Here is a 25,000-nt window from a genome sequence, read left to right as displayed (position 1 = left end):
CGTGAGACTGGCCCGGCAGATCAATTATCATAATTGACAACATTTTATTAATACATATTGAACTCCTAAATGTTTTGGACACAAGATATCCCCGTGAAAATGATCCTTAGAGAGGCAGAATGCCAGATCTGGGAAAAGAATCAAGGCTGGCTTGTCTGCTGTACAGTTTAAACAAATATTTTTCATCTGGTCTGCATATTCTATGCTTTTGTACAAATTTAGCATCTGTTTGTACCTGCATATTTTAACTTAAGAGCTTTCATTAATTTTTTTTTTTAAGCTTCAAAGCCATAAACATGTATATTTATACCACAGTATTGTACGCTGGTTGTAAAGCTCTGAATTAAGTCATTCTGTGCTTTAGTTTTGATTAGAATGATACAATTAGAATCTGTTATTCTACCAACTAATTACTTGTAGAATGTGACATCTGAAGAATACTACAAGATTACAAATTTAGGAATGAACTGAGAATGTGCTCTGTTTATATTATTCCCCTATCTCCAGTCAAATCATTGTCATGGAAATGGATTAATACTGGACCAGTTTCTGTCCTCATCAAAATCTTTCTCACAAAAAATGAGTAATAAGAATTTTAATGCTTCATGTATCAATAAGATTTTAATAGCTGGCTTTGATCTTCTTGCCAGTCTATCACTTGATTGGCCGAGCAGCATCCATCTTCCTGAATCATCATCGACTTGTGTTCGTTTCTGGGAAATTCTTTTTTTTTTTTTTTTTTTTTTTTGGTCGTTGTTGAAGCATTTCTGGGTGCCTTCTGACATTTTATTTCTTACAAGCATGGCTAAGTGAAAGATTAAAGCAGATTTTTCACTTAAAACTCAAATACTAAATTTTCTCACTTAAACAAAAAAAAAAAGACTGTGTGTTTGTGCATGTCTTCAAATAAAGGAAGGCTGGCATTTAGGAGAAGTTGAAAAGGCGAGAAAGAAACGCTATGTATATTTATTTTTGCCTGTGAAAACCCTTTGGAGGGTTAAATCTTAACCAGGCTGTATGTGTGAATACCTGTTGCACATGAGCTAACAAATTTGCAGCAAGAAACCAAGTTTGACAGGCACTCCGAGGCAGGCTGAAACATCTATGAAAATAAGCGTTCTCTCCAGTGATGGAGCTGCATCCAGCCTCTTCGAAATGCTATTTTAACTCCCTCCAAACCCCCAGCTTCATGGAGAGTAAACCGATCCATGATAAATACATAGGAAATAATTCTACACATATCATGCTCATTTGCATGTGAATTAACCCAATTTATGGCCATAAAGGCAGACTTTGTCAGCGCACGGAGAGTGCACAGAAGACGCAAACAAATCGTACGGGCAGAGAAGAACTGCCCACAGCTGAAAATTTGTCACATTTCTGCACCATTTGATATTAATACACGCTGCGCTTCAAATGAGGTTAAAATGATGATGACAGCTCGGAAGATGTGTGTGACGATAGATAGAAATAGAGATATAAGAACTTCTTACATCTTCCTTTTGTATTTGCAGTTTCTTCCAGGTACAGATCTCACGGTGTCTGTTAACTGCTTATTTCTTTTAAATACAGAGGAAAAATAGAAAAGAAAACTCCCTTTTTAGCACCCGGCCGCTTAGTAGATTAGATTTGGGGAAAAGCCCTTCATTTACTCCGGACAAATAGTTCTGTTTTCCACCACTGGCTGTCATGTTTAAAGTAAATAAGTTCTCGTCCATCCAGCACCGCTGAACTCATTCAGTTGCCAGAACAAAGCCATTGTATAGAGGTCCACAACAGCCCTTTTCTCCCCTTCCCGGAGCAGGATCTTCCCCGCTACCGCAGCGTGCTCCCCAGCTTTGTGAGCCAGTCAATAACCTGCAAACGCTAAAAAGTGTGCATGCTTCTTTTGCAGAAGAAATGAAGGAAGATTATGACACTATGGGGCCTGAAGCCACAATTCAGACCACGGGAAACAATGGTACAGGTAAGGTATCGCACGATACGAGCAGCGCTTTTCCTTCGGTATCACGTAGAATTAGCTGTGCATGGAGAGAAGAAGTGACGAAACAATTTCTTTCTTGTTTTCAGTCGAACAGTTGGGAAACATTTACCTAATTCTCCTGGTCTTTTTCATTTTTTTCCCCAATTTGATCACAACGGTGCAGCGACAAACTGCTTCGGTGAGGGTCCCTGCTCCCCCTCCCATGCCCCGCAACGTTTCAGCCCCTAACTCCTTTTAACCGCGTCCTTGTGAGCTAATAGTTTTCAGCAGCGTGAGGAGATGTTTTCCCAGCGAGGGTGCATCTCGTGTAGTTTAAAGTAGCTGGACCAAGATACAGTAGTCTTTTAATGAGAGAGACTGTACAAAGAGCCTGATAATGAGGATGGGGTGCACCCTTCTTGGCAACCCCAGATTCGCATGGTGCACAGAGTAAGCTACTTCAGAGACGGAAAACATCTTTTCAGCAAGACACACATAAACCCCTCACATAGATACACAGACACACACACTTTAAATGCATATTTATGAGATTATTATGTTTCTGGCTAATCTTTTTTTTTTTTTTTTTTTCACTTTCCACATCTCTTTCTTTCCTCTCTTCTTAGAAATCAATACATTTTGTGGAACAAGAAAGGGGACAGAGATATTTAGCAGGCATCATCTCCGAGCCATCTCTTTTTTTTCTGTAGCAAAGCAAAACAGCAAAAGGTTTCTGTTACTATTTTCTAATCCAAATGAATTCAGGGGTTTACCATGTTCTTTCCAAAGGCCACAAGGCCCCAATCCATCCTCAGCACAGCTGAACGCCATACATCACCCAATGTTTCTTTTGCTTTTTGCCACAATTTGAGATGTTGCAGATAGCCCTGATTTACACGGTTAAAAGTAAGAGATTTCTAGTATAAGTACATTTCTATGCATTCCATTATGAGTTTTAGTTCATAGGTAATGCTCTCCACAAATATTACTGTAAAAGGTGGTACCTAAGTCTTGCAAGGATTTTATTACTCACACTTTCCTAATGTTGGTAACACCCACATAAAACCCCAATGCTCTTATTAAGTAACACAAGAAATTTACTTTATAATTCTTGAGGGGGAAAATAATAGGAAAATAAAACCATGTCACTGCTTTTTTCATCCATTAGATTTACTATGCATGAAAGGCGGGTGGCACCAAGGCACAGTTTATCCTTATGTATAGACTTAATGATGTTGCTGTACAGAACTGGATACATATGTATTTTAAAAGCTTTTTTACTTCCAAGGGACGTTAATAAAGCGACAAATTGTGCTTAGCACTTGGAGAAACAGGACTTTAAAAGACGTCTGATTCGGAAATAAGACTTGATGGTTATCTGCATTACCATTACCAGAGCCTTTGAGGTCTCCTATCAGTCCGTGTGACTTCCTTTGCACATATTTTCCTTACTATAACAGGCTTTGACTCTTTTATATTTGCAGTGTGGTCTGCTTGAGGGGGAAGACTTCGTGTCCTCTTAGCCCCTTCCCTTCCAGTATCTGATGGTGTCTTCTGCCTGCTCGACTTCGGCCTCACGGCATCTCTCTGGGGGCAGGGCGCCCTCGAGCCCCCCCGCAGCCCTGCCGCTGACCGCGCGTGGGGTCTCCTGCTTCTTCTGAAACCAGTTTTCTGGGGGAAAAGATAAAGGTTGCCCCTACCCGGCCTGATGCAGTGCAAACTCGTGGTTCAAAGAGCGCTTTGCATCTAGGTGGCCTCTGTCTAAAATGCAAAAGCTGCTCTGGATGTTGCACCTGGCAATTCCTTCCCCAAACGTCTTGTGCAAAAGTCCCAGCCTCCTCTTTGCTCCAGCTGTTATTTGCTGCGATGGGCGGCTTGCTCAAATAATCATTGCGAGTTGCCTAGTGCTCTGCTGGTGTTTAATTCCAATCTTTTATCACTGAGGCGTTCAGAGCTACCTCCTTCAGTGGAGGCTGATGCCTGGGTAGGTTGGGTAGAGCATGTTTCTGTAATGACTGCAGTCTCCGTAGTCTCTTAAGAGCGATGTCAGATTACTTAGTCATATTAAATCATCTGATAAACTAAACGCCTTTGCCAGGCTTTTCACCTTGAGTGGAAGACGCCAGGTGACTATCAGGAGCTGCAGCATCCTTTGCGTAGAGTAAAACTGAGGTGCCCCAACTGCTATTTGAGGAGGAAAGGGAAGAGGTCAGTCCCTGAGCTATTCGAGATCCTTCTTAGCTAGTCTGGGAAATGTTCAAAGTTGTCTTCTTCGGCCTCGTTATAGGCTTTGGGCCTTTCTTGAGTGTTTGGCCTCAACTTTTCCCTGCAGGTAGTAAGGGGATTGAATACTGATGTTTGATAAAATAGCTGAGGTGAGGCTGACACTCGACCCAATGACAGAAGTTGGATCAGTGACTCCATCTTCAGCGGAAGACACACCACAGTGACCTTCTGGTGTCCAAGAAAGCCATTTGGGTCTTCCTACTGATTAACATGGGCTCTTCCACATGGGCCAAGAAGGTTTCTCTCATTTAACACAACGTGCCTCTCCCTCTTGACGCCAGATCTTGCAGCGCTCCACGACCTGGGCTGAGCACAGAGATAGGAGATACAGCTTCAGACTCGTTCACATACATCCAACTGGCAAAGTTGCTGTAGGTGCATGCAACAACTGTAGTGTATTTTTAGCATCAAGTTTATTGCGGAACGTCATTAGGAGAGAAAGCAAGCTAAATGAAAAAGTCTCCGTGATTAAATTATTCTGCTAGTGTCAGAATGGCCACTTCCTAGTGGTGTTTAAAAAAGAAATCTTGTTATCCATACATTAATCAGCTGCATTTTTATAATGAGCCATGGAGGCTTTATAGCGGAACAGCAAAAGTGACCATTAGAGTGAAAATTTTAGTCTTTGGTCCTGCTAAATTAATTTGTAAATATTTCTGGGTTTGCTGGAAAAAAATGGTGTTTTGCAGGAGGGTTTTTTAAAATGTGAATTAATAAATTCCTATAGTTTATTTTATTGTACCTGTACGGTTATTACAGCTGGGATGTTTGCAGAAAATAGATTAACAAATTCCCTGTAAACAAACAGAAAAAAAATCCTGGTTTCGATTGCTAACATCTGACAAGCTTCGAGTAAAGATCTCTTAATATAATTTAAAGAACGGAAAAAAACCAAACCCCCAACCTTCGGAGGGAGGAAAACAGAAGTAAAACTTGGCAGGTTGGAGGACAGGCCGTTTTCAGGCTGTAATCTGTGTGTACCAATGGGGGCCTCTCACTTCCTGGCTAATGAAGGCTGTGGTTTTATTAGCTTTGTTTGCGATTAAAGGCAGCTATCACCATCTCGCAGGACGAGTTCCCACACAAAATAACTGGTCTCCCAAGCTCCTTGAACCTCTCTCTCACTTTATCTTGAAAGGTCCTAAATGCCTCCAAAGATAGCTTTCCTTAATGCGTTTTATTTTTATGTGACACGGCCACATCAGCTTTTGGAGCTGAAAATATTTCTGCTCTCCAGGCTCCAATAATTAATTAAAAAAAGACTTATTTGGTGAGGTCACCCGCTGTAGATCGCGCTGAAATTCTTGCCTCGCAGGAGGGGATGTGCAACGTGTGTGCAGTGTCAGTCCACGAGGAATCTGGGAACATGACTTTCTGCATGGAAAACAAATTAGGGCATGGAGGGGGGAAGCAAGCCTTCCCCCCCCAGAAATTGAGAGAGAAACCTAATGGTTATCAGATGGGTCTTTTTAGTAACACTGGGTGAGCTTCCAGCCATGTCTGAATTGTCAGTAACATCGCGGGTGAGAAACCAGATAGACATGCTCACCTTTTGCTATTTATGTTGATCTGCAGTGTCGCAGCACTGGTTGTATTGTTTCAGTTAAGGATGTGTCAGCTTTTCCACCAAATCCCCTTGTTTTTAGGGGTTTATAATGTAGACATAAACATTTGCTTTAGCTCCCCGATTGCATGCACAGACATAGAAGCTAAATAATCCAGAGAATTAGGAAGCCAAGGCCAGTAATATCGCAGCGGTCCTCCGCAGCCTGTTGGATCAGCCTCCAGATAGACTTGGGGGCCGGGAAGGAAGAACTTTGTTTGGGTTCGAGCTTGGGACTGAAGCTCCTAATATTAACTCAGGCCTTGCTCAGTGGCTTGAATCCCTAGTCTATAAATGCGGTTGCAAGCTCCAAAAGTTCCCAGCCTGCCTGGAAGAGCAGAAGGACACATGGAGCCATCCCTTAGAGCCATCCAACCCTTTCCCCTTCCTGCTCCCATATCTCCTCTCTGGAGAAAAGCTCTCTTTCCCCTGCTTCACAGGTGGCGTTTACTGGGTCATGGCCTGAATCTGGAAAAAAATAAACTTGTTTTCTTTGGATCTATCGCTAAGCCAAAGGAAGGAGCAGAGACAGGATAGCGTTAAACCGGAGGGTGGATGATCTTGCAACAGTTGGGAGATCTAGGCGTAGCAAGGGAATGAAAAGTCAAGTTTCCAATGTAAGAAGTAATGCCTCAGCTTTGGTCTGATAAAAACGAAGTCAAAAACATAGTCTGATGCTTTTGTGCATAAGGTGTACTTTGGTAACCACCATTTTGTTATATTTCTCTCACAGCAACAAAATGGAGGTAAGGTACTCGGTCTTGTTCTCCATAATCCCCTTCTCTAGAAGTTGCTTTTTGGGGGAGAAAAAAAGGAGATATTGCTTCTCATGCTAAGAACAAGTGATACCAGAAGCTACAGAAGGACCAAGGGAAGAGCAGCTCCGTGGGGTTGTAGCGATTCCCTACAAACCCGCTGCGATAGGAATAGAAGTTTCTTTCCAACCATGGGGTCCCATGCCCCGTGCCATTTGGTCACTGTCACTAAAGTACTGCAGAACAGTTGAGAAGCTGCTCAGCTTGTATGAAAAACAGGGCATATTTGTCTCAGCCAGAGGATTTGATTTTAGCAGCTAAAGGAATGAGGTCTGCATAGACGAATATCTGCTTTTATCGACGACGGCGAGATGGGCGCTTCAAATCAGGCGCTTTCAGGTTTCCAGTTGTGCCCCGGTCAGAGGCCACGTCTCATTTTGACTGCCAGCATCACCTTGCATTTTTGTAGGAAAGTGAGGCAAAGCATTTACCCGTTTTTAAACACCAAGGAGCTGGTTAGTCTCTCGCTTCCAGTGGTCACAAACCGGTATAACCCTGTAGGGCCATAACCCCTTTGATTTCCATGAGTTTACTCCATATTGCTCCCTGGCATCAGTGAGAGCAGAATCGTGCCATTTAATATTTTACTTTTACATGAACTGTAGAATAGTTTATGGCATTGCCTCATTTTCTTATTTCACCTAAGGAGAAATACATTAAAAATGTAATCGATCATAAGCTGTTCTTTTCATTTACGGTCAGTTAAAAACAAGTATCTTTAATTCCTTGCCACCAACTGCGTCTTCCAAGACTTGTTAATAAAAAAAAAAAAAAAACAGAGAAAGTAAGTGATCAGCTCTTTTTTCCTGGTATAATTATATTAATATTTGTCCACAATGTCCCAGAGTTTTTAAGGTCTTTTCTGTATGCAGTGTTCATACATGGAGGAGAAAAGCATATTTTTAGTAACAGGATGTTTTGTGGTTGAGCATGTATTATTTCCATGTACATCGCATGGACAATAAAAAATAGGGTTTACACTTAAGGAAAAGAAGGAAAACTCTTGTACAGACCCAAAAAGTGGTTTTAGGCTTTGTGTCCCTGTTTTGGTTTAAAACATGCAGTTCTATCTGTAGAAATCTACGAAGCGATACCTTTTTTTTTTTTTTAAACCAACCTATTCTCCCATTGTCGAGTTAATTTTTTAGGGAGGGAAAAAAAAAAATGAAGGGAATATGTTGTGAGCAATTCTTTTCTCCTGCCTGCTGTGGAAGGGCAGCCCAAGGCAGGACCTGTTTTGGACGAGAAGCAGTTGTGGTCTTTACTACCCGCAACTACCGTCTCCTGCGTGGGGACTGTTTTGGGTTCTGGGGGTGGCTGAGCTCAGTCCTGTAGGTCAAGCTGTGTTCATGCCAAAAGCCATGGGTCCCCCAGGAGCCCCCTGAAGGTTCAGGTTCCACAGATGATGAAGGATTACCTGCATTACCCAAGCCTCCTAAACTTCTCCTGCTGCCACACAGAGCCCACGTTCCTGCTAATTTAACTGTCCGCCCTTACCTCCATCCACCCCGGGGGAAAGCCCGCATTAATTTTATTAGCAGCTGGAGCAAGACCGATGAGAGCGAGGATCCAGCTGCAGCCCCAGCCTCGTAGCTCCAGTACACCAGTTCAACCTCCGCGTACCGACGCTGACTGACCCGCGCTCTCGGGGAGGATGCGCTCAAACCTCCTTTCTTTTCCCCTTCTCTCGTTTTAGTGAAGAACGCAAATTGCACGTCGGACTTTGAGGAATACTTTGCCAAAAGGAAACTGGAGGAAGGAGATGGGCACGCAGTTAGCATAGCGGAGTACCTGCAGCGCAGCGACACAGCCATTATTTACCCCGAAGCCCCTGAGGAACTGTCTCGCCTTGGCACTCCAGAGGCCAACGGGCAAGAAGAAAATGGTGAGGCTGTAATTCATTTTTAGCCAGTATCCTGACCTCGTGCAGCTGTTGCAATTATAAATGCACTACATGCCTGGGTGTTTACCTTAAAAATTGAAGAACAGCTGCAGCGGCATGGAATTTCATGAGCAAAGATTGGGGTTGTAATTTCAGTGTATTGTGATTTTTTAGTCAGCAAATTTGTATTATTTGGCGGGTGAACTGACGAGCTGAATTTAAACGGGGAAAGGCTGCTGCTCCACTTGAGATTTTGGGAAGTTTTAGTAGAGTTTTAGTGCACCACAAGACGGGGTAGCCGGCCTATCGCTTTCCGATGCCTTGACAAATAATTGGGAAAGCGTCGGTGGGAAGGATTCGGTCAATGGCACGAGTAACGTAACGAGCCGGGGCTGGAACGCGAATCGCCGATCGATCAGGAAAAGTATTTCTTAGTTTGCCAGCCAGCGAGGGCTGCCGGTGGAGCGATGCCCATAATTAATTTCCTAGCGGGGTCCGGAGCGGGTCCTGCGAGTCTGCCGTGGGCGTGCGCGGGTGCCGGTGCCTCCCGCCGCCGGTTGGAAGCGCCGTCCCTCCCTCTCGGGCAGCAGATTGCAGCGATTCCTCTCATACCATCCCGGGCAATCAGCCCATGAGCTGCCATTGATTTGCTGACCTTTTGGCCTGCCTTTTCTTCCCCCCCCCGCCCCCCTTCCCCGCCATCCCGGGGCGCAGACCTGCCACCTGGAACTCCAGATGCCTTCGCCCAACTGCTGACCTGCCCCTACTGCGACCGGGGCTACAAGCGCCTGACGTCCCTCAAGGAGCACATCAAGTACCGCCACGAGAAGAACGAGGAGAACTTCTCGTGCCCTCTCTGTAACTACACGTTTGCCTACCGCACCCAGCTCGAGCGGCATATGGTGACACACAAGCCAGGGACAGATCAGGTGGGGGGCTGGTTTTAAGTGATTTCTTTCCATAATAACCCCTTAGAGAAACGATATTGCTTTGATTGGCAATCATTATTAATTTTTCATGGCATTTTGAAGATGCAGATCTTTTAATGGTAATAGCTTTAATTGAGGTCTAAATGATTTTTTGATGGTCTCTTCTAATATGATTTAATAGTCTTATGTTCACGATCGAATGAGTGTGTTAATTTCTAATTTAGAAATTTTATTTGCACTTTAACTTGACTTTAGTTCGTTTTTATGTTCCTCAAAAAGTGAATGAAACTGTAGCATTTTAATTATACATTATTAAACATCTCAGCAATTTTAATTCCATTTTTCACCTAGTTTTACTTTGCAGTGTTGCAAAGAGGAGCTCCAAGACATACTAAAAGATCCGCTGATATTTTTTCATTACTTTTTGAGTAACCTTTTCAGTCACGTGAAATTATGCGTATTTTGTATAACCGTTTGTTAAACATAATTACGCATTTTTAGAATAACTCTTCCTACGGTACATATAGGCTATCTTTTGTGATGGTGCCACTAACACACGCACGCGCTAGAATTGCGGCATCGCTATCATTTGTGTAGCCCGGCAGAGTATCTGCGATAAATCAAAGCAGTTTTTTCCTCGATGTGATGCGTGTAATATTATATCAGTGCTGCATTTAAGGAAATGCTGCGTATCTCAAACAGGTGACTGAGCTTCCCTCGTGCTCCTAACCAGGCTGGCGACAGACCTGTGCCACAAAACTCTTTACATACCAGCAGAAAAAACTGCTCCTGTCCTCGCCAGAGAATTACTTCTGAAAACCCATCCTATGGAGGGCTGTAATGGAAACTCAAATGGCACGGTTAAAACTTAAATAAATAGATGCGTGCATTGTGTCAAATTATAAAGGCTTTATGCCGTATTTATTTTTCTTAAAAACCTGAAAATCATGGTCGGCTGTATTTCTCTTGGTAGGTTTTTCTCAGCATAAGGTAAATTCAGTTAGGCAAACACACATCTCCTAATCGCGCGATTTTTGCAATTAGCATTTTTAAGAGAACCGTATCTTTTGCTTGATCTTAAATCAATATAAATGATTCTAGAGCGGTTTCTCCTATTCTTTCCTTCCCGTGGCTTTTCCAGTAGACAAACAGATTTTCACATGTGTATTTTTCCTAACCTGATCCACCGTAAGGTTCTTTCTTTTGCTTCATATCATTAAAAACACCAGGGGGAAAAAAAAAACAAAACCCAACAAACCACCAAAATCCGCCTAGATATTTATCCAACGTAACCGCCTGAAATTTCACATGCGAGAGCACGCCGGTGCTGGCGCATTATGAATGGTAGCTTTGGTGTTGAAAAGTCCCCTCATTTGCTCATGGCATTTACAATTAGTAAATTAAAATGATTGTATCATATTAACAGTGGCACAACTAAAGTTTATAGTAGTCCTCGGAGGGCGATGGGGGGAGACAAAACAGCTGTTGCTGTTTGTTTATGCAACTCAGCAACATATGAGCGCGGGTCCCTCAATGGCGCGCGGCGGGCTGGGCTCTGCTTGATCTTTGAAGGTTGCTGCTGTTTGAACAAACCTCCCTGTGTCCCATGTAACACCATCTGTCTCGCCAGGAATGTGGGAAGAGGCAGCACACCCTCGCAGTTGTCATACCGTTTCGGCGCTGCCTTTTTTTTTTTTTTTCCCCCCCCCTTTCTTTTTTTCTCCTTCCCCCCCCCCCCTGCTCCTGCAATAGGCTTTTGTGTCGTGGCCGCCTGCAAAAGGCTGACCTCCTACCTTGAGCATCCAGAGTGGTCGGCTGCATTATTATTAATATTATTAGATTTTTTTAAAATCTTTTTTTTTTTCCTCTCCAAATTCAAAGTCACGGGGCTTTTCGTGCTTGTTGCAAAAAGGTCAGCTGCCTTTGATTATATCTTCATGCCACTTTTAACTTTCAACTTTCCCTCACCCCTTAGAAGAGCACCGGGGGAAAACATGGCACGAAAGGTAGCTGAAGTCTTCCCTGCTGCTCTGTGATTTCAAAAACCACTTCCAGCAGCAGCTCATGCCGAAGACGCAGTCTCTTCTGCTTGATAATGAATTAAATCTTACACGAAATGCCACTAACGACAGTATTTCTGTCTTTCCTACACACGCAGTAAACAGAATTTTTAAACAAGCGGAGTCCCACATGTTCAGAATCTGCTAGGAATATTAAGAGCCACAAATCTTCTTATAAAACAGTTTCTCTCATCGTAAGATACCTTAAAGCAACACATTTCTGATGAGAGACTTAGGAAATAATTCTAAAGCAAATATCGAATGCTCATGTGAAAGTACTTTCTCATTTGTTTCGGTTTACTGCCAACATTTTGATTTTTATTGCAACACTGATGAGACAAATAAATGTACATGCAGACCTTTTGGTCCGCTTGATAAATTCAGAGCCACATTAATTTCGTTTTTGTTTTTTAAGCTACAAATTCATGGTTTCTCTTGCATAAAATTCATGTTGGTATCTTTTTTTTTTTTTCCTCCCAGCACCAAATGCTGACCCAAGGAGCAGGCAATCGCAAGTTCAAATGCACTGAGTGTGGCAAGGCCTTCAAATATAAACACCATCTGAAGGAACACCTGCGAATTCACAGTGGTGAGTAGCGGAGGTGCTGGTGTGCTCATTTGCATTTTGTTTAATTAGCTGAGTTTTAAAGACTGCTTAAAATTTACACAGTTCTGCTTCTGGCTTCTTGGAGCTACTAAGGTATTTCATAAGTGATATCTGAGTCATCCTCATTTATCATGCTGTTAATACCACGGTCTTGCTGAAAGATTTGGAAATAGTAAAGCTTCCTGCAAATAATACAGGTTGTTTGTTCGGCAGTTTGAGTTCAGAAGCGTTCACTCATTTCTGTGCAGTCGGACCCTGAAGAGTCCATTATATTTTCCATAACAAAAAGTCCCCCCAAGTGAAACACAGCTCATGTTCTCAGCTAACGAGTTAGTGCAAAGTGTCTCATACTGAATGGCTTGTGCATTTTGGCTCTTCCTGCTTGATGCACCGTTCAGCACACGAAATGCCGCTGGGCTCTGCCCAGGGCACAAACCTCCACCGGCTGACGTGGAGGTCCTAACATCAGCACTCAGTTTCTCACACCATGCTTGTTTCCAGTGGAAATTCCTTTTTTTTTTTTGGGGGGGGGGAGAAGAAACAAATCAAATTTGAACAGTCTGGATTTGATTTGATTCCCTTTGTCACAAGGTATTTACCCGTGACTTGCAATGGTCAGTCTGGAGCCGATCTCACACCTTGGCGGCTGTTGCCGGCTGGAGACCGTGGGTCCAAACTGATCTCAAGACCCATAGGAAGAGGAGGGTAAAGCAGTGGTGGTGTGTGGCTGTTTTCATAGAATTAATATTTTCCTCACTATTGATCAGTGGATACACAGACAACCAGTTGGGTATCAAATAAGATCGCTTGCAACTAGAGCGACAACAAAGATAATTAACATTTGGTTTTAATTATCATTTTAGGTGAAAAACCATACGAGTGTCCAAACTGCAAGAAACGTTTCTCCCATTCTGGCTCCTACAGTTCGCACATCAGCAGCAAGAAGTGTATTGGTTTAATCTCTGTAAATGGCAGAATGAGAAACAATATCAAGACGGGTTCTTCTCCTAATTCTGTATCTTCCTCTCCTACTAATTCAGCCATTACACAGCTGAGAAACAAGCTGGAGAATGGCAAACCACTTAGTATGTCTGAACAAACAGGCCTACTGAAAATTAAAACAGAACCACTAGATTTCAATGAATACAAGGTTCTTATGGCCTCACATGGGTTTAGTGCAACTAGTCCTTTTATGAATGGTGGACTTGGAGCAACCAGCCCCTTAGGAGTTCACGCTTCTGCTCAAAGTCCGATGCAGCACTTAGGTGTAGGGATGGAAGCACCATTGCTTGGGTTTCCTGCGGTAGGCAGTAATTTAAGTGAGGTGCAGAAGGTCCTACAGATTGTGGACAACACGGTTTCCAGGCAGAAAATGGACTGCAAGGCTGAAGAGATCTCCAAGTTGAAGGTTTACCACATGAAGGACTCATGCTCTCAAGCCGAGGAACAAGGAGTTACCTCCCCCAATATTCCCCCTGTGGGTCTTCCAGTAGTAAGTCATAATGGTGCCACTAAAAGTATTATTGACTATACATTAGAGAAAGTCAATGAAGCCAAAGCTTGCCTCCAGAGCTTAACCACAGACTCGAGGAGGCAGCTCAATAACATTAAAAAAGAGAAGCTGCGAACCCTAATAGACCTGGTAACTGAAGACAAGATGATAGAGAACCATAACGTATCCACTCCATTTTCATGCCAGTTCTGTAAAGAAAGCTTTCCTGGTCCCATTCCGTTGCATCAGCATGAGCGTTACCTGTGTAAAATGAACGAAGAAATCAAGGCAGTCCTTCAGCCTCATGAGAACATGGTTCCCAACAAACCTGGAGTGTTTGATAAGCAAACCCTCTTGCTGTCATCAGTACTTTCTGAGAAAGGAATGACTAGCCCCATCAACCCATACAAGGACCACATGTCTGTACTTAAAGCATATTATGCTATGAATATGGAACCCAACTCTGATGAACTACTGAAAATTTCCATTGCTGTTGGCCTTCCTCAGGAATTTGTGAAGGAATGGTTTGAACAAAGAAAAGTCTACCAGTATTCAAGTTCCAGGTCACCATCACTGGAAAGGGCCAGTGCCAAGGTGGCGCTGGCTGCCACCAACAACACTCCCACTAAAGACTCTTTGTCAGCCAGATCTCCCATAAAGCCTGTGGACTCTATAACTTCACCATCTATAGCTGAACTCCATAACAGTGTTACTAATTGTGATACTCCTCTCAGGCTAACGAAACCTCCTCATTTTACCAATATTAAACCAGTTGATAAATTGGACCACTCTAGGAGCAATACTCCTTCTCCTTTAAATCTTTCTTCCACATCTTCTAAAAACTCCCACAGTAGTTCTTACACTCCAAACAGTTTCTCTTCTGAGGAGCTTCAGGCTGAGCCTTTGGACTTGTCTTTACCAAAACAAATGAAGGAACCCAAAAGTATTATAGCCACAAAGAACAAAACAAAATCTAATAGTGTAAATTTAGAACACAACAGTGTTTCTTCATCATCTGAAAACTCAGATGAGCCACTGAACTTGACTTTTATCAAGAAGGAGTTTTCTAATTCAAATAATCTGGATAAAAGCACTAACCCAGTATTTGGTATGAACCCATTTAGTGCCAAACCTTTATACACAACACTTCCACCACAGAGCGCATTTCCCCCAGCCACTTTTATGCCACCAGTCCAGACCAGTATTCCAGGGCTGCGACCATACCCAGGACTAGATCAGATGAGCTTCCTACCACATATGGCCTATACTTACCCAACTGGAGCAGCTACTTTTGCCGATATGCAGCAAAGGAGAAAGTACCAGCGGAAACAAGGATTTCAGGTAAATTGTTGCAACCGTTTTCTTTTGAAAGGCTAGAATTGAGTATTTTGTGATATGTCCTCTTGCAGAAGAAAAAGCCCAAAGCTATGTTCAACATTTCCAACAAAATTAGCAGAGCTTGCTTTAGTCCGAACGTGCGAAAATGCAGTGGAGTAGGAAAACAAACTGCGATTACCTTAAGAATACCTCTACTTGGATTCAGAAGCAGGATCTGTACCTTTGAATAGGCATAACATTTATGGTTTTATTCTGTTAAGAGCTCAGTCATTTCTTACTAGAATTGTATCTAAATAATGATAATAATAACAATAATAATGTCCATGAAAAATCCCATCCTGCAGAAAAAAAAAAAAAGGGAACCTTGTAGAGAAACTGAGCTCTGCAGGGCTCATTTCTCCATGAGGAAAAGGAGCAGTAGGAGACCCTTTGGGAATCACCCCCACACTTGGACGCAAAGCTGCATCCCTCCAAGCGGAGGACTGTATAGCCTCGTAGCAGCTCTATCCCGTTGAAAGTCCTTCAAAGCTTCCTTCTCCATGTTTTTTGGGGGATTGTTCACCCACCGTGCATGGGAGAGGCATTCTCTCTTCTCACGAATGTCTGGGGGATGAGAAATGTTGACGCGTTGCTTTACCATAGCCCCTTCCTTCAGCCCACCTACTGCCCTTCCCCGACTACCCGTCCTCTAATCCTGCCAGTCATCTGGAACAGCTTTGAAAGGACCCACGGATTAAATGAAATTATTTGGAGGGGTAGCAGCAAGGGTCTTTAATCGCAGACAAAGTCTTTCGCTGGACACGTAATCTGGGTCAGCACTTCTTCATGCCTGGGTACAACCCTTAATCCTTTTCTCAGGTCGTCCCAGAGTTAACACGTGAGTAGTAAAGGATTTCGCCGCTTGTGTGCCTACAGCAAAGAGCCGCTCTACAGAAGTCACGTACTTTTATAGCTTTTTGCTGGGTGTATTCAAATATAATGTACAGAGTTTAGTTAAATGAGATTAACTGATTATAGATTAATAATTTTTTTTTACATTTGCGCACGTTCCCCTATGTCCTATTATGGTCTATTAGTAATTTTACTGACTAGTAAATGTTTTATAGTTTCAAATGTGAAAATCAGGTATGGTTTTACATTACAGGCTGTAATCCCGCTTTGCACAATAGGAGCATAAATAGCACTGCACCTCCATAACAGCTGTTCTACTATTCCAATTTACAGTACATCTGCCCTCTTTGTAAATGTATTTAAGCCTATTTAATCTTCTCTAATATTAATTAGTGCAAACCTAGTCTAAGAACACCGAACTGTGTGATAGCAAATGGAAATGTATGTTATCATGCGAGTTTGCACTCTCTTTGGATCAAGACAAAATAAATATCAAGAAATTTAATAATTTACTGATCCACATTCATTATTGCTTAATGCTGACGGCTGTTTTAACATAGATAGAACATTGATAAAAAGTGTTATTAATATTCCCTATTTCAAATTACAAAATTAAATATAAAAATATAGCTTGAGGCCTTTAGTCGGGAGACATACATTTAAATGGATTGCATAATAATAACATTTGTACCTAAATATAAAATTCAATTAAAACCTTTCTACAGATACAGAATATATCCAAGTTTCACTGTTTTGAAAGGAATGATCTCTTAGCCGTTGCTGACGCTCACCCCTGTAAGACGTTACAAATACCTTTTGCCATCCACGAAGAGCCTCCCCTTTGCGTTTTCCGCTCCTTGAAAATATTTAGCGCCAATATGATAACCGGCGCCCGCTTGCGTAAATCATATTATTGCAGAGCGCTCAAAACCAGAAAGTCGGTTGCGGGCAGAGAAGTAGGAGGCTCCTCGTAGAGTTCCCATCAGCTGTAGTTTCATTGCCGACGGGTTCCTAAGCCAAGAGGGACCCTCATCCTAAGCAGACGTGATTTTAACTTTTCTGGGGAGGTTGGTTCCTCTGGGGGAAGGAGCGGTGGTGGAAGCAGGTGTCGCTGACGGGTGGTTCCCTCGCAGGGAGAATTGCTTGATGGAACCCCAGACTACATGTCCGGCCTCGACGACATGACGGACTCCGACTCATGTCTGTCCCGAAAGAAGATCAAGAAGACAGAAAGTGGCATGTATGCGTGCGACCTATGTGACAAGACATTCCAGAAGAGCAGTTCCCTGCTGCGACACAAATACGAGCACACAGGTAGGGCGGCCGGCCGCGCGCGCCGAGGGGAGGGTTGAGGTCCGTGCTATGCTCCTCGCAGTGTTTCATGAGTACGCTTGTGCAATGAACGGTTCAGCAGGTGCTGAGGCTCTCAACAGGGAAGAAATACTATCTTTTGCTCAGTTCAACTTATTTTTTCATTTTTTTTTTAAATGGTCATTGCTTGGGAATGGACTGTTGGATACGATGGGGTGAATGTTGGCAGGTGCTAGGTGAGCTTGTGCCATGTCGAGCGTGGTGGCAATCGTGGCGCTCAGCATCTCGCGGGATGAGCCCTCTTCAAATAAGGCAGGCCCTAGCACTCAGAAAGGACTGCAATTTGGTCAACACAAAGCCTGGCACGGGAAGGAAGAGTGACAGCGTACTTCTCGTTTCTTAGACACTATCTTACCCCACACCGTTTAATCCAGTAGAAAAACTTCCACTGACGTTAGCAGCATGAGAGCTGGCTCTGGCCAAGTTATCTGAAAGTAAACAGCTCACGGGGGTTGCTCTCGCCGTGATTTCGCACGCCAGCAGCGCAGGCAGGTTGCATTTCGCTTTTTCACTTCTCAGTTAATGCCCAGGGAAGGTTTCCTTCTTTCCCGAGTAGGAACTGATTATCGTTTAGTTCAAGGAAGCTTGCCAAAGCTCACCGCGGATTGTCAGCTTAAAAAATATTTTGGTTTGAAAAAGACCCTCCATCACACCTATGCTGGCCGTGGTTCCCCTTGCAGGCAGCGCTCCCTTCCCTGCTGTCAGGCAGGACAGGCATGAGCCTGGAGGTGGAGGGGGTCTCCGAGGGGGACGCATCGGCTCAGCACGTTTCAGTTAGGGGAAAACGGGACCGGAGCTCCCCAAATAATAGAGATATCAAGTTCTGTTAGACAAAGGGAATGTGAATTATCATGTGAATTATTGTGCAGCAGGACATAAACCAAACTCCAACTTCCTAGAGTTAGAAAAAGCTTACTCAGGAGGAAACTTTCCTTAACTTTGAAAGCTGAGTCCCACTTCAGGAAATGAAGCGAGTCACATCATCCTTCAATCTCACCATGTGACAGTAAAAAACTTATACCTCTCTATTAATACATCTTCCAGGCCGCACATAACCATTTGGCATTTCACATATGAAAAATTTACAATTCAGAAGCGGGCTGTGCCTTTAAAAAAAAATTCTTTACTTTGTTATTTTTCCTTCTTACACTTTTCTTCCAAATTTTAGGCTAATCCCACAGGAAAATAAAAAAGGAAGTTAAAATACATGTGAGATTAGGAAAGAAAATTAAAAGCAACATTTTGGACTAGATCAGCTAGTTCATTGGTGGAATGTGCTTCCCACTACATTATTCAGATCAAATTGTTTATTCAGTAGAAGAAGCTTTGAAGGCTTTACGTCCCTGCACCTTTCCTCTCCTGAATGATTTTATTACAGCCATCTGCAAACATTATGGTTTACTACACTACTACCGTAAAGCTCTTATGTTAGAACTGGCCTTCGTATATATCGGGATCTGGACATATGGTCGAATCCCATAAAGTTGGTAGTCCATAAGGTCGACAGACATATGGTTGAAAGGCTGAAAATTTGACAAGCTGAAATGTGTGCAATCACCTTGATTTGCAAAATAAACTGCATTTGTAAAAGCAAAAATATGTTCTGGTCTTTAAGTAGCACGGGAACCTACTGCCTAGAAAAATACCACACAGCTGCAGCGTAGGGACCTTTCCCCTTCTTCTTTGCTCTGTCCTTTTCGGCTTCTCAACACTACGTCCGTCAATTTTATGGGACTCGGCCTTATGATCCAGAACATGTATGCAGTGTCATATTTAATACGCTAGAACCACAGCACATCATCAAGCCCGAGCGCGGCATTTAGAGACAGGAAGGATGGTCTTGTGGCAAAGGCACGGGTGGTGAGGCTGAGCGTGCCGCGCTCTTTTCTGCCTTGCCACAGACTTCCTCTGCAAATTTCAGCAAATTGCTTCATCTTTCTCTCACCTTCGCCCATCTTTGAAATAGAGGGAAACGATACCGGCCCGCCTCCCTGGGGTGTCGTAAATCTTAATTCATGCAGGCTGAAATCCTGCGATGGAATTCGCTATGGGAAGTGTGAAGTATTACTAAGGATGCGTCTGCTTTTTCGGAGCCTCCACACATCATGCTAACGTTGGATAGAGGTGGTTGGGAGCTCTGAAGACCTTGCCTGGGCTAGCCTCCATAACTCATTCACAGCCTTCAGGAGGCACGCCGCGCTGGGACTTTGGCTAATGGCTTAGCAGGCATCTTCCGTGAATTTCAAATTCATTTGAGAGGTTTTGGAAAAAGCTTGGAATTGCACGAATAATGTAGTGGCGAAATTGCAGTCCGTGTGCGGTGGAAGGAACGGGATTGAACGTAAAGCCATCTTCTGGGTATGGGGTCGTTGTAAGGGTAGGGCCAGATTTTTCACTGGACTTTTTGAAACCTAAAAAAAGAGAAAAAGATTTTTTTCTGCGTGTTTTGCTATTTTCTGACCAGCTGATCACGATCCGTTGTTACTTCATCAAAAACATATTTTAGGAGGAATTGGAACACTTCCTGTCTTTCCTGGAGAAGCACAAATAGTGGATGTTGTTCATACCGATGTTCTTTTTTCCTATGTAAAAAAATCTATGTGCTTTTTTAGGTCTTTTCTCTGATAGTTGAACAATCAGATTCTTCCTTGTCACCACTTCTCACACTAGAACGAGGGTTAAGAGAGTCAGACAGAGGCCACATTCCTACTTTGCAGCCCCTAAAGATTTACCCCAGAGAAACTATTTGGCGCAAAAAATAACATTGACAGGTAAAACTACAGGAACTGCCTTAATCATGTGCTTACACCAACTGTTGTAAAGGAGAAAACAGGAATGCCATAGGTATTGCAGCGGAACCGAGTTTCCCTGCCAGGGCAAGAAGAAGAATGGGATTTGGCCGGTTCTTTGTGTCAACCCAAAAACTTTCGGTAGGACCATGCGGCTGCAGATGAAGGAGCTCTGTGATTACCTCTGTACACCATGCCTGCCACAGCTTGAGCACAGTAGAAAAAGGGACCCAAATTTCACAATCCATAATATTTAATTTATGCAGTATTAACGGCATTCTGCAATAGCTTCTAGCTTCATGTGGAGAAGGAAAATTTATTGCATTACTGCAATGAGTGAATTGCATTGGTTCTGGCTGATCTGAAATTTAGCATAGAGGCCACTGCTTGTTGCAGGACCAAATTCTGCCAAGTTCAGAGAAGTTACGTGTCCCTCTTAGAGTTTGAGCTTTACAAGCTCTGATTTCTTTAAAATCAGCAGCACTGTAATTAGGGTGCAGAGCACGGCAGGTAGCACGGAAATTCAGTGCTCACATTATTTTCCTGTGAAGTCGTATGAACTCATCCTAACTTTGGTCAGGCTGAAATTAGTTGAGCGGATACTGCATGCGTCTAATCTCAGATTTCTCCAAGCTGCTTAGCCCAAGGTTCAAGGCCCTTCCCTTACTAAAGGTGAAGAAGAGGGTTGCCTTCATGGCAAAGCACTGGTGCCATTTGGCGAGCCAAAAAATCTTTGCATTGCAGATAAGGAGGGAAAACAGTAGTGGGTAAGTGAGCAGGAGAGCCAACAGAATGGAGCATCTAGAAATAGAGAAATATCCTGGCTCCTGGGTAGCAATCCAGCCCCCCCTTGGTCACCAACGCCGCGTTGGGCTGATTCGGGAGTAAGGTGAAGGTTAGGGTTTGTTCTGCCGTCGTCAACGCCCACGTCTTCTACACACCAGCTTTATCGTAGCTTCGCAAGGAAACTCGCAGCGTGCCTGCTCTGCAACAAAAGCTGGAAACGGTTTTTCAGAATCCTACCTAGAAATTTTAAATCCTTTCATTGTTGTTCTATATTACATCATATTCTATTTTATTACTTGTGTGGGCTGTCGAGGGCCTCATAGCTGTGCTAGGGCTTTCATCCTTTCCTTTTCCACTGTATATTTTATTAAGACCTCTTTTTTATTTTTGTAGCTTTCATGCTGATGCAAGCACTAGTTTTATTTCCAGATTGATTCTGTAAACTAAATATTGTTCTTGAGCCTGGTAGCAAATCAGCTCTCTCTGGCTAGTATTTTGAATTCCCAGCTCAGGAGTTTTCTTTATTTAGAGCTTGATTCATTAAAAATTTACATGCTATTTAAAGGTTATTTTTTCTTGCTTTACTCTGATACAAGTTTAGAATTCCCCATTTTACACTCAAATAAAGAAAAAAAAAAAAAAAAGGATATATTCTATGCTTGTGAAATTTGTTCTGTAGACAAGGTCTCCTATTCAAAATGGAACAGGTGCAGCTTGGGCAATTATATATAAATTGCATTTATCTTGCACCTTTGACCGCTTCGCTGTGCTCTGGCCGCTAATCCATCTCCATTGGGACTACATCTAACATCCAAACCCCCAAGCAGCTTCAAAAGAACTGCCTTTAAAAAATAAAAACAAACTGTCACAAAAATGTTTCCTTCTTTCCTCCAAAGAGTGGGATTTCTGTTTGGCCCCCTCCTATAGAAAAAAGACCCACTTGCCTTAGGCAAAGAATGGGTGATATTTAGTCTGGGACCAGTGACAGCTTATGATCTGATGTCTTATGACTTTTACACCACTGCAAATGGGAAACGCGTAGCTTTTCAGTCAAAGACTTTTAGCCCAGGAAGACTGAGACATACTTACTGTTAGAGATTTTGTTGTTTTATTTTCACAGAAATGCAGTTTTAGAGACTTTGCAAACAGATTAGTTATTATTTCCCCTCTGTAAATTGAGCGCAGATCCCTGTGGGAATCTCTTTTTGCAGATGGTGGAATAAAAAAAAAAAAGCCCTAACGTTTCCTTTTGATATTCGAGAGAGATCTATCATTTGGTTTCACTGCAAAACGTGGCATCTACATCACGCGTCCACCGGACGACACCCAGGGGTTTCGTGAGCCCTCCTGTGAGCTGCCTTGGGTACCTCTCTCCTAGCTCCGTCCCTCACCGTTGACACAGGTCATCTCAGATGAGACTGGGTAAAACCTGTGGGGTGGGATGTTCAAATCGGCTTCCTTTCGACCCATCTCTGCTCCCCTGATGTTACGACACTGCACGACAACGCTCTCCCTGTGTGTTAGCTAAACAGCTGACAAAGCAGCCAGGACTACCTACGATCGCGGGTTCTCCCCATCCACCTACAATTGTAGGTTCTCCCCATCCATCTCCAGTTGTAGATTTATCCCCATCCCCAGTGTAAAATACCTCACTTCAGCTTTATTTTACGGCCTACTAATGCATTGTAGGGATTAGGCGCTCCTTTTAAATGGCTGAAATACTGGGGGTTTTGCACACGGGGGAAACAAATAATTCTTCCGCAAATGCTCGGAAACCCGATACATTTAAAAACATATTTCAATTAGTGTTGTAACAGCTGCATGCTGCGCGCTGCTAAGGTATGTTGTGTGGTGTCTGAACAAAGAACTTTGCTCAAGCTGTCATGTTCCCTCAGATCAAAACCGAGTCCTTGATATGGATGTGGTAGACTAAATAGCTCTAGTATAGTCTTTTTAGTAACAATATAAATTAATATGAAAATATGAAGTATTTTAATCTTCTCGTTTCTAAATTAATTTATAAAATATGGATGACTCCCTGCCAGGCTACCTCTGTGCTGGCTGGGGGGAGCACGAGCAGGAGGTGCAGCGTTGAACGAACGCCGCGTGCAAGGGATGAGCGAAGCGGGCAAAGATTGAGGGACGAGGACGTCACCCAACCTTGGGGACGGGCGGGTGGAGGCAAGTCTGGTTGAGAAGCAGTGGAGGTGGTTGAGTTCTGTTTGAGGAGAGGAAAAGTGCTGGGCAACTGGATGGAGAAGGGTGTAGTGGGCATCAAATGTGGCATGCATCCGAAAAATCGGGCGATTTGAAGTAACGGAGAGGGAGCGGCGGTGTGGAGAAGGGGAACAAGACAAGACAAGGGTTGGGCTTGTTAATGGTAGGGAAAAGTAAGCCAGAGGGAGGGACTGAGACAGCGTGGGCAGTTCAGTGAGGAGAAGGACACAAAAAAACGGTGCCGAGGAAAAGCAGAATGTCTATGAGGAAGAAAAAGGGAACAAAATTAGCGACTGTGGAGATACTAGCAAAGGGACAGTAGCGTGTTGCGCCGAGTGGGCTCAGCAGGACAGCTGGGATGAGGCAGGGATGCAGGCAGGCGTATCTGGTGCATCCAGCTGGCTGGTTGGTAGTGTTGGGAAAGCTCCTACCTCGCCCGTGAGGGTTTTCTTCTGGCACCGCTGGGGTTTAAGGAGTGTTTAGGTCAAGAGCGCGTTGAGATTTGAAGCTAATTGGAGTAAGTGACTTGATTGTGCTAAAATCTCCCGAGCTAAGACTGTGGGATTTCCCCATCGTGGCAAAACTTGGGTTCTGAATCGCAGGTAGCCGCCTCCTGGCTCTGGATTCGGTGCACCCCCGGGTCAAGGCTGGAGGTTCAAAGCCAAATTATGTGTACAGCTCAAAGCCCAGAGTTTTCTTCAAGCTTGTCTTTTAACCAACAGGTTAAATTGGCAGAAATGCATATTTAGGAAACAGATCATAAAAGCAATACTCCTATAATTCAATATATCAAGCTCGAATTTTCAATTTTACTGTAAAGGGAAATAAAGAAAAAAAAGAAACCCTGCATGTGTGCAAGCTTAGGGAAACTCTCATACAAAGAAATGTAGTTTGAGTCCCAATTTCCAGGCATCCACTAATTTCCCTGTCACTTGGGTTATTCTGTCTGTGGTTTCTCCTGTATTTTCCTTCCTGCCAGATCTCCCCTTCATTTCATAACATACGATTTTTGGCTTCCTTAAGCATTCGTTAATCACACCTTATTAAACGTGAACTTTCACAGTGGGACTTGAAGGTAGCTGTGACTAGATCGGGCAAAAAAATTAGCATATTCCCTGGTATTCGCTCTTAGCGACTTTGCTATGGAAGCAGAATTTTTTTTGTGCCTGACATTCCCTGCTCTCAAGTCCCAGCAGTGACTGCAGGGGAAAAGAAAGCAGATGAGGTTCATAGAGGAGCAACTTGAATTTTCCTCGAAGTCGAGATCTTTCAGTGGTCTGAAAACATTTTTTTTTTTTTTAATTTTTTTTTTTTTTGGCCTGCCGGATTTCCTTCCATGCCAGTGCTGGTGTCCCATCTTCCTGGCCTTTCGATCTCGGCCGGGGTTTTCCCTCCTACCCTCCACCGTACTTTTCCTCTCCCTGCGCTTGCTTCTTTAAGAATTAACGAAATACCACACTTTTACAACTGACAGGATGGGAGGGCTCTGGTGTGAAGTTTATTCCTGTTCTGGTCACATGCCACATTAGCTAAGCATGATAAATACGCCTGAGGAATCAGGACAGTTCACTAGTAAGTTCCTAACGATCTGCTCTAGCAATAAGACATGCAAAGCAGGGCTCTGCATTTCAGGCACCGAATACCAGCATTTTTAGATGCGTAAAAATAGCACGAAATATAAAATAATGACCAATTGGCACTGTATCCGCCTGCACGGTTGCACCACTCCGGAGCATTCAGTTGAATGACACTAAGATTATAATTTGACATTTTGAAAATAATAAAAAAAATCTGGCTGAAGGTACTAATGTTTGATTTTATTTTTTGCCTTCTGCAATCTAAGTTTGGTGATCGGTCTTCACTAATTCCAATCTTTGCACCATATGTTATGTCTGGATATCTCACGGTTGCATCATGCTTTGCTGAGTTTTGTCGTGTGGCATCATGCTGACAAGTATTTTTTGTCAGCTC

At 43.2% G+C, this 25,000-nt stretch overlaps 1 protein-coding gene across 8 annotated transcripts in view; it reads left to right on the top strand.

Annotated features, from left to right (window-relative positions):
- Window positions 1-25,000, top strand: part of ZEB2 (zinc finger E-box binding homeobox 2) — a 116,720-nt gene that overhangs the window by 88,670 nt on the left and 3,050 nt on the right. For all 8 annotated transcript variants that reach the window (XM_049815247.1, XM_049815237.1, XM_049815274.1 and 5 more), the window contains 6 exons: window positions 1,895-1,966; window positions 8,364-8,552; window positions 9,264-9,478; window positions 12,019-12,127; window positions 13,009-14,978; window positions 17,000-17,180. In XM_049815247.1, the coding sequence (XP_049671204.1) occupies window positions 1,895-1,966; window positions 8,364-8,552; window positions 9,264-9,478; window positions 12,019-12,127; window positions 13,009-14,978; window positions 17,000-17,180 (2,736 nt within the window). The remainder of the gene's footprint in view (window positions 1-1,894; window positions 1,967-8,363; window positions 8,553-9,263; window positions 9,479-12,018; window positions 12,128-13,008; window positions 14,979-16,999; window positions 17,181-25,000) is intronic.

Source organism: Accipiter gentilis, chromosome 1 (assembly GCF_929443795.1).
Source record: "Accipiter gentilis chromosome 1, bAccGen1.1, whole genome shotgun sequence".
NCBI classification, from domain to species: domain Eukaryota; kingdom Metazoa; phylum Chordata; class Aves; order Accipitriformes; family Accipitridae; genus Astur; species Astur gentilis.
This window is presented reverse-complemented; position numbering and strand designations above follow the sequence as displayed.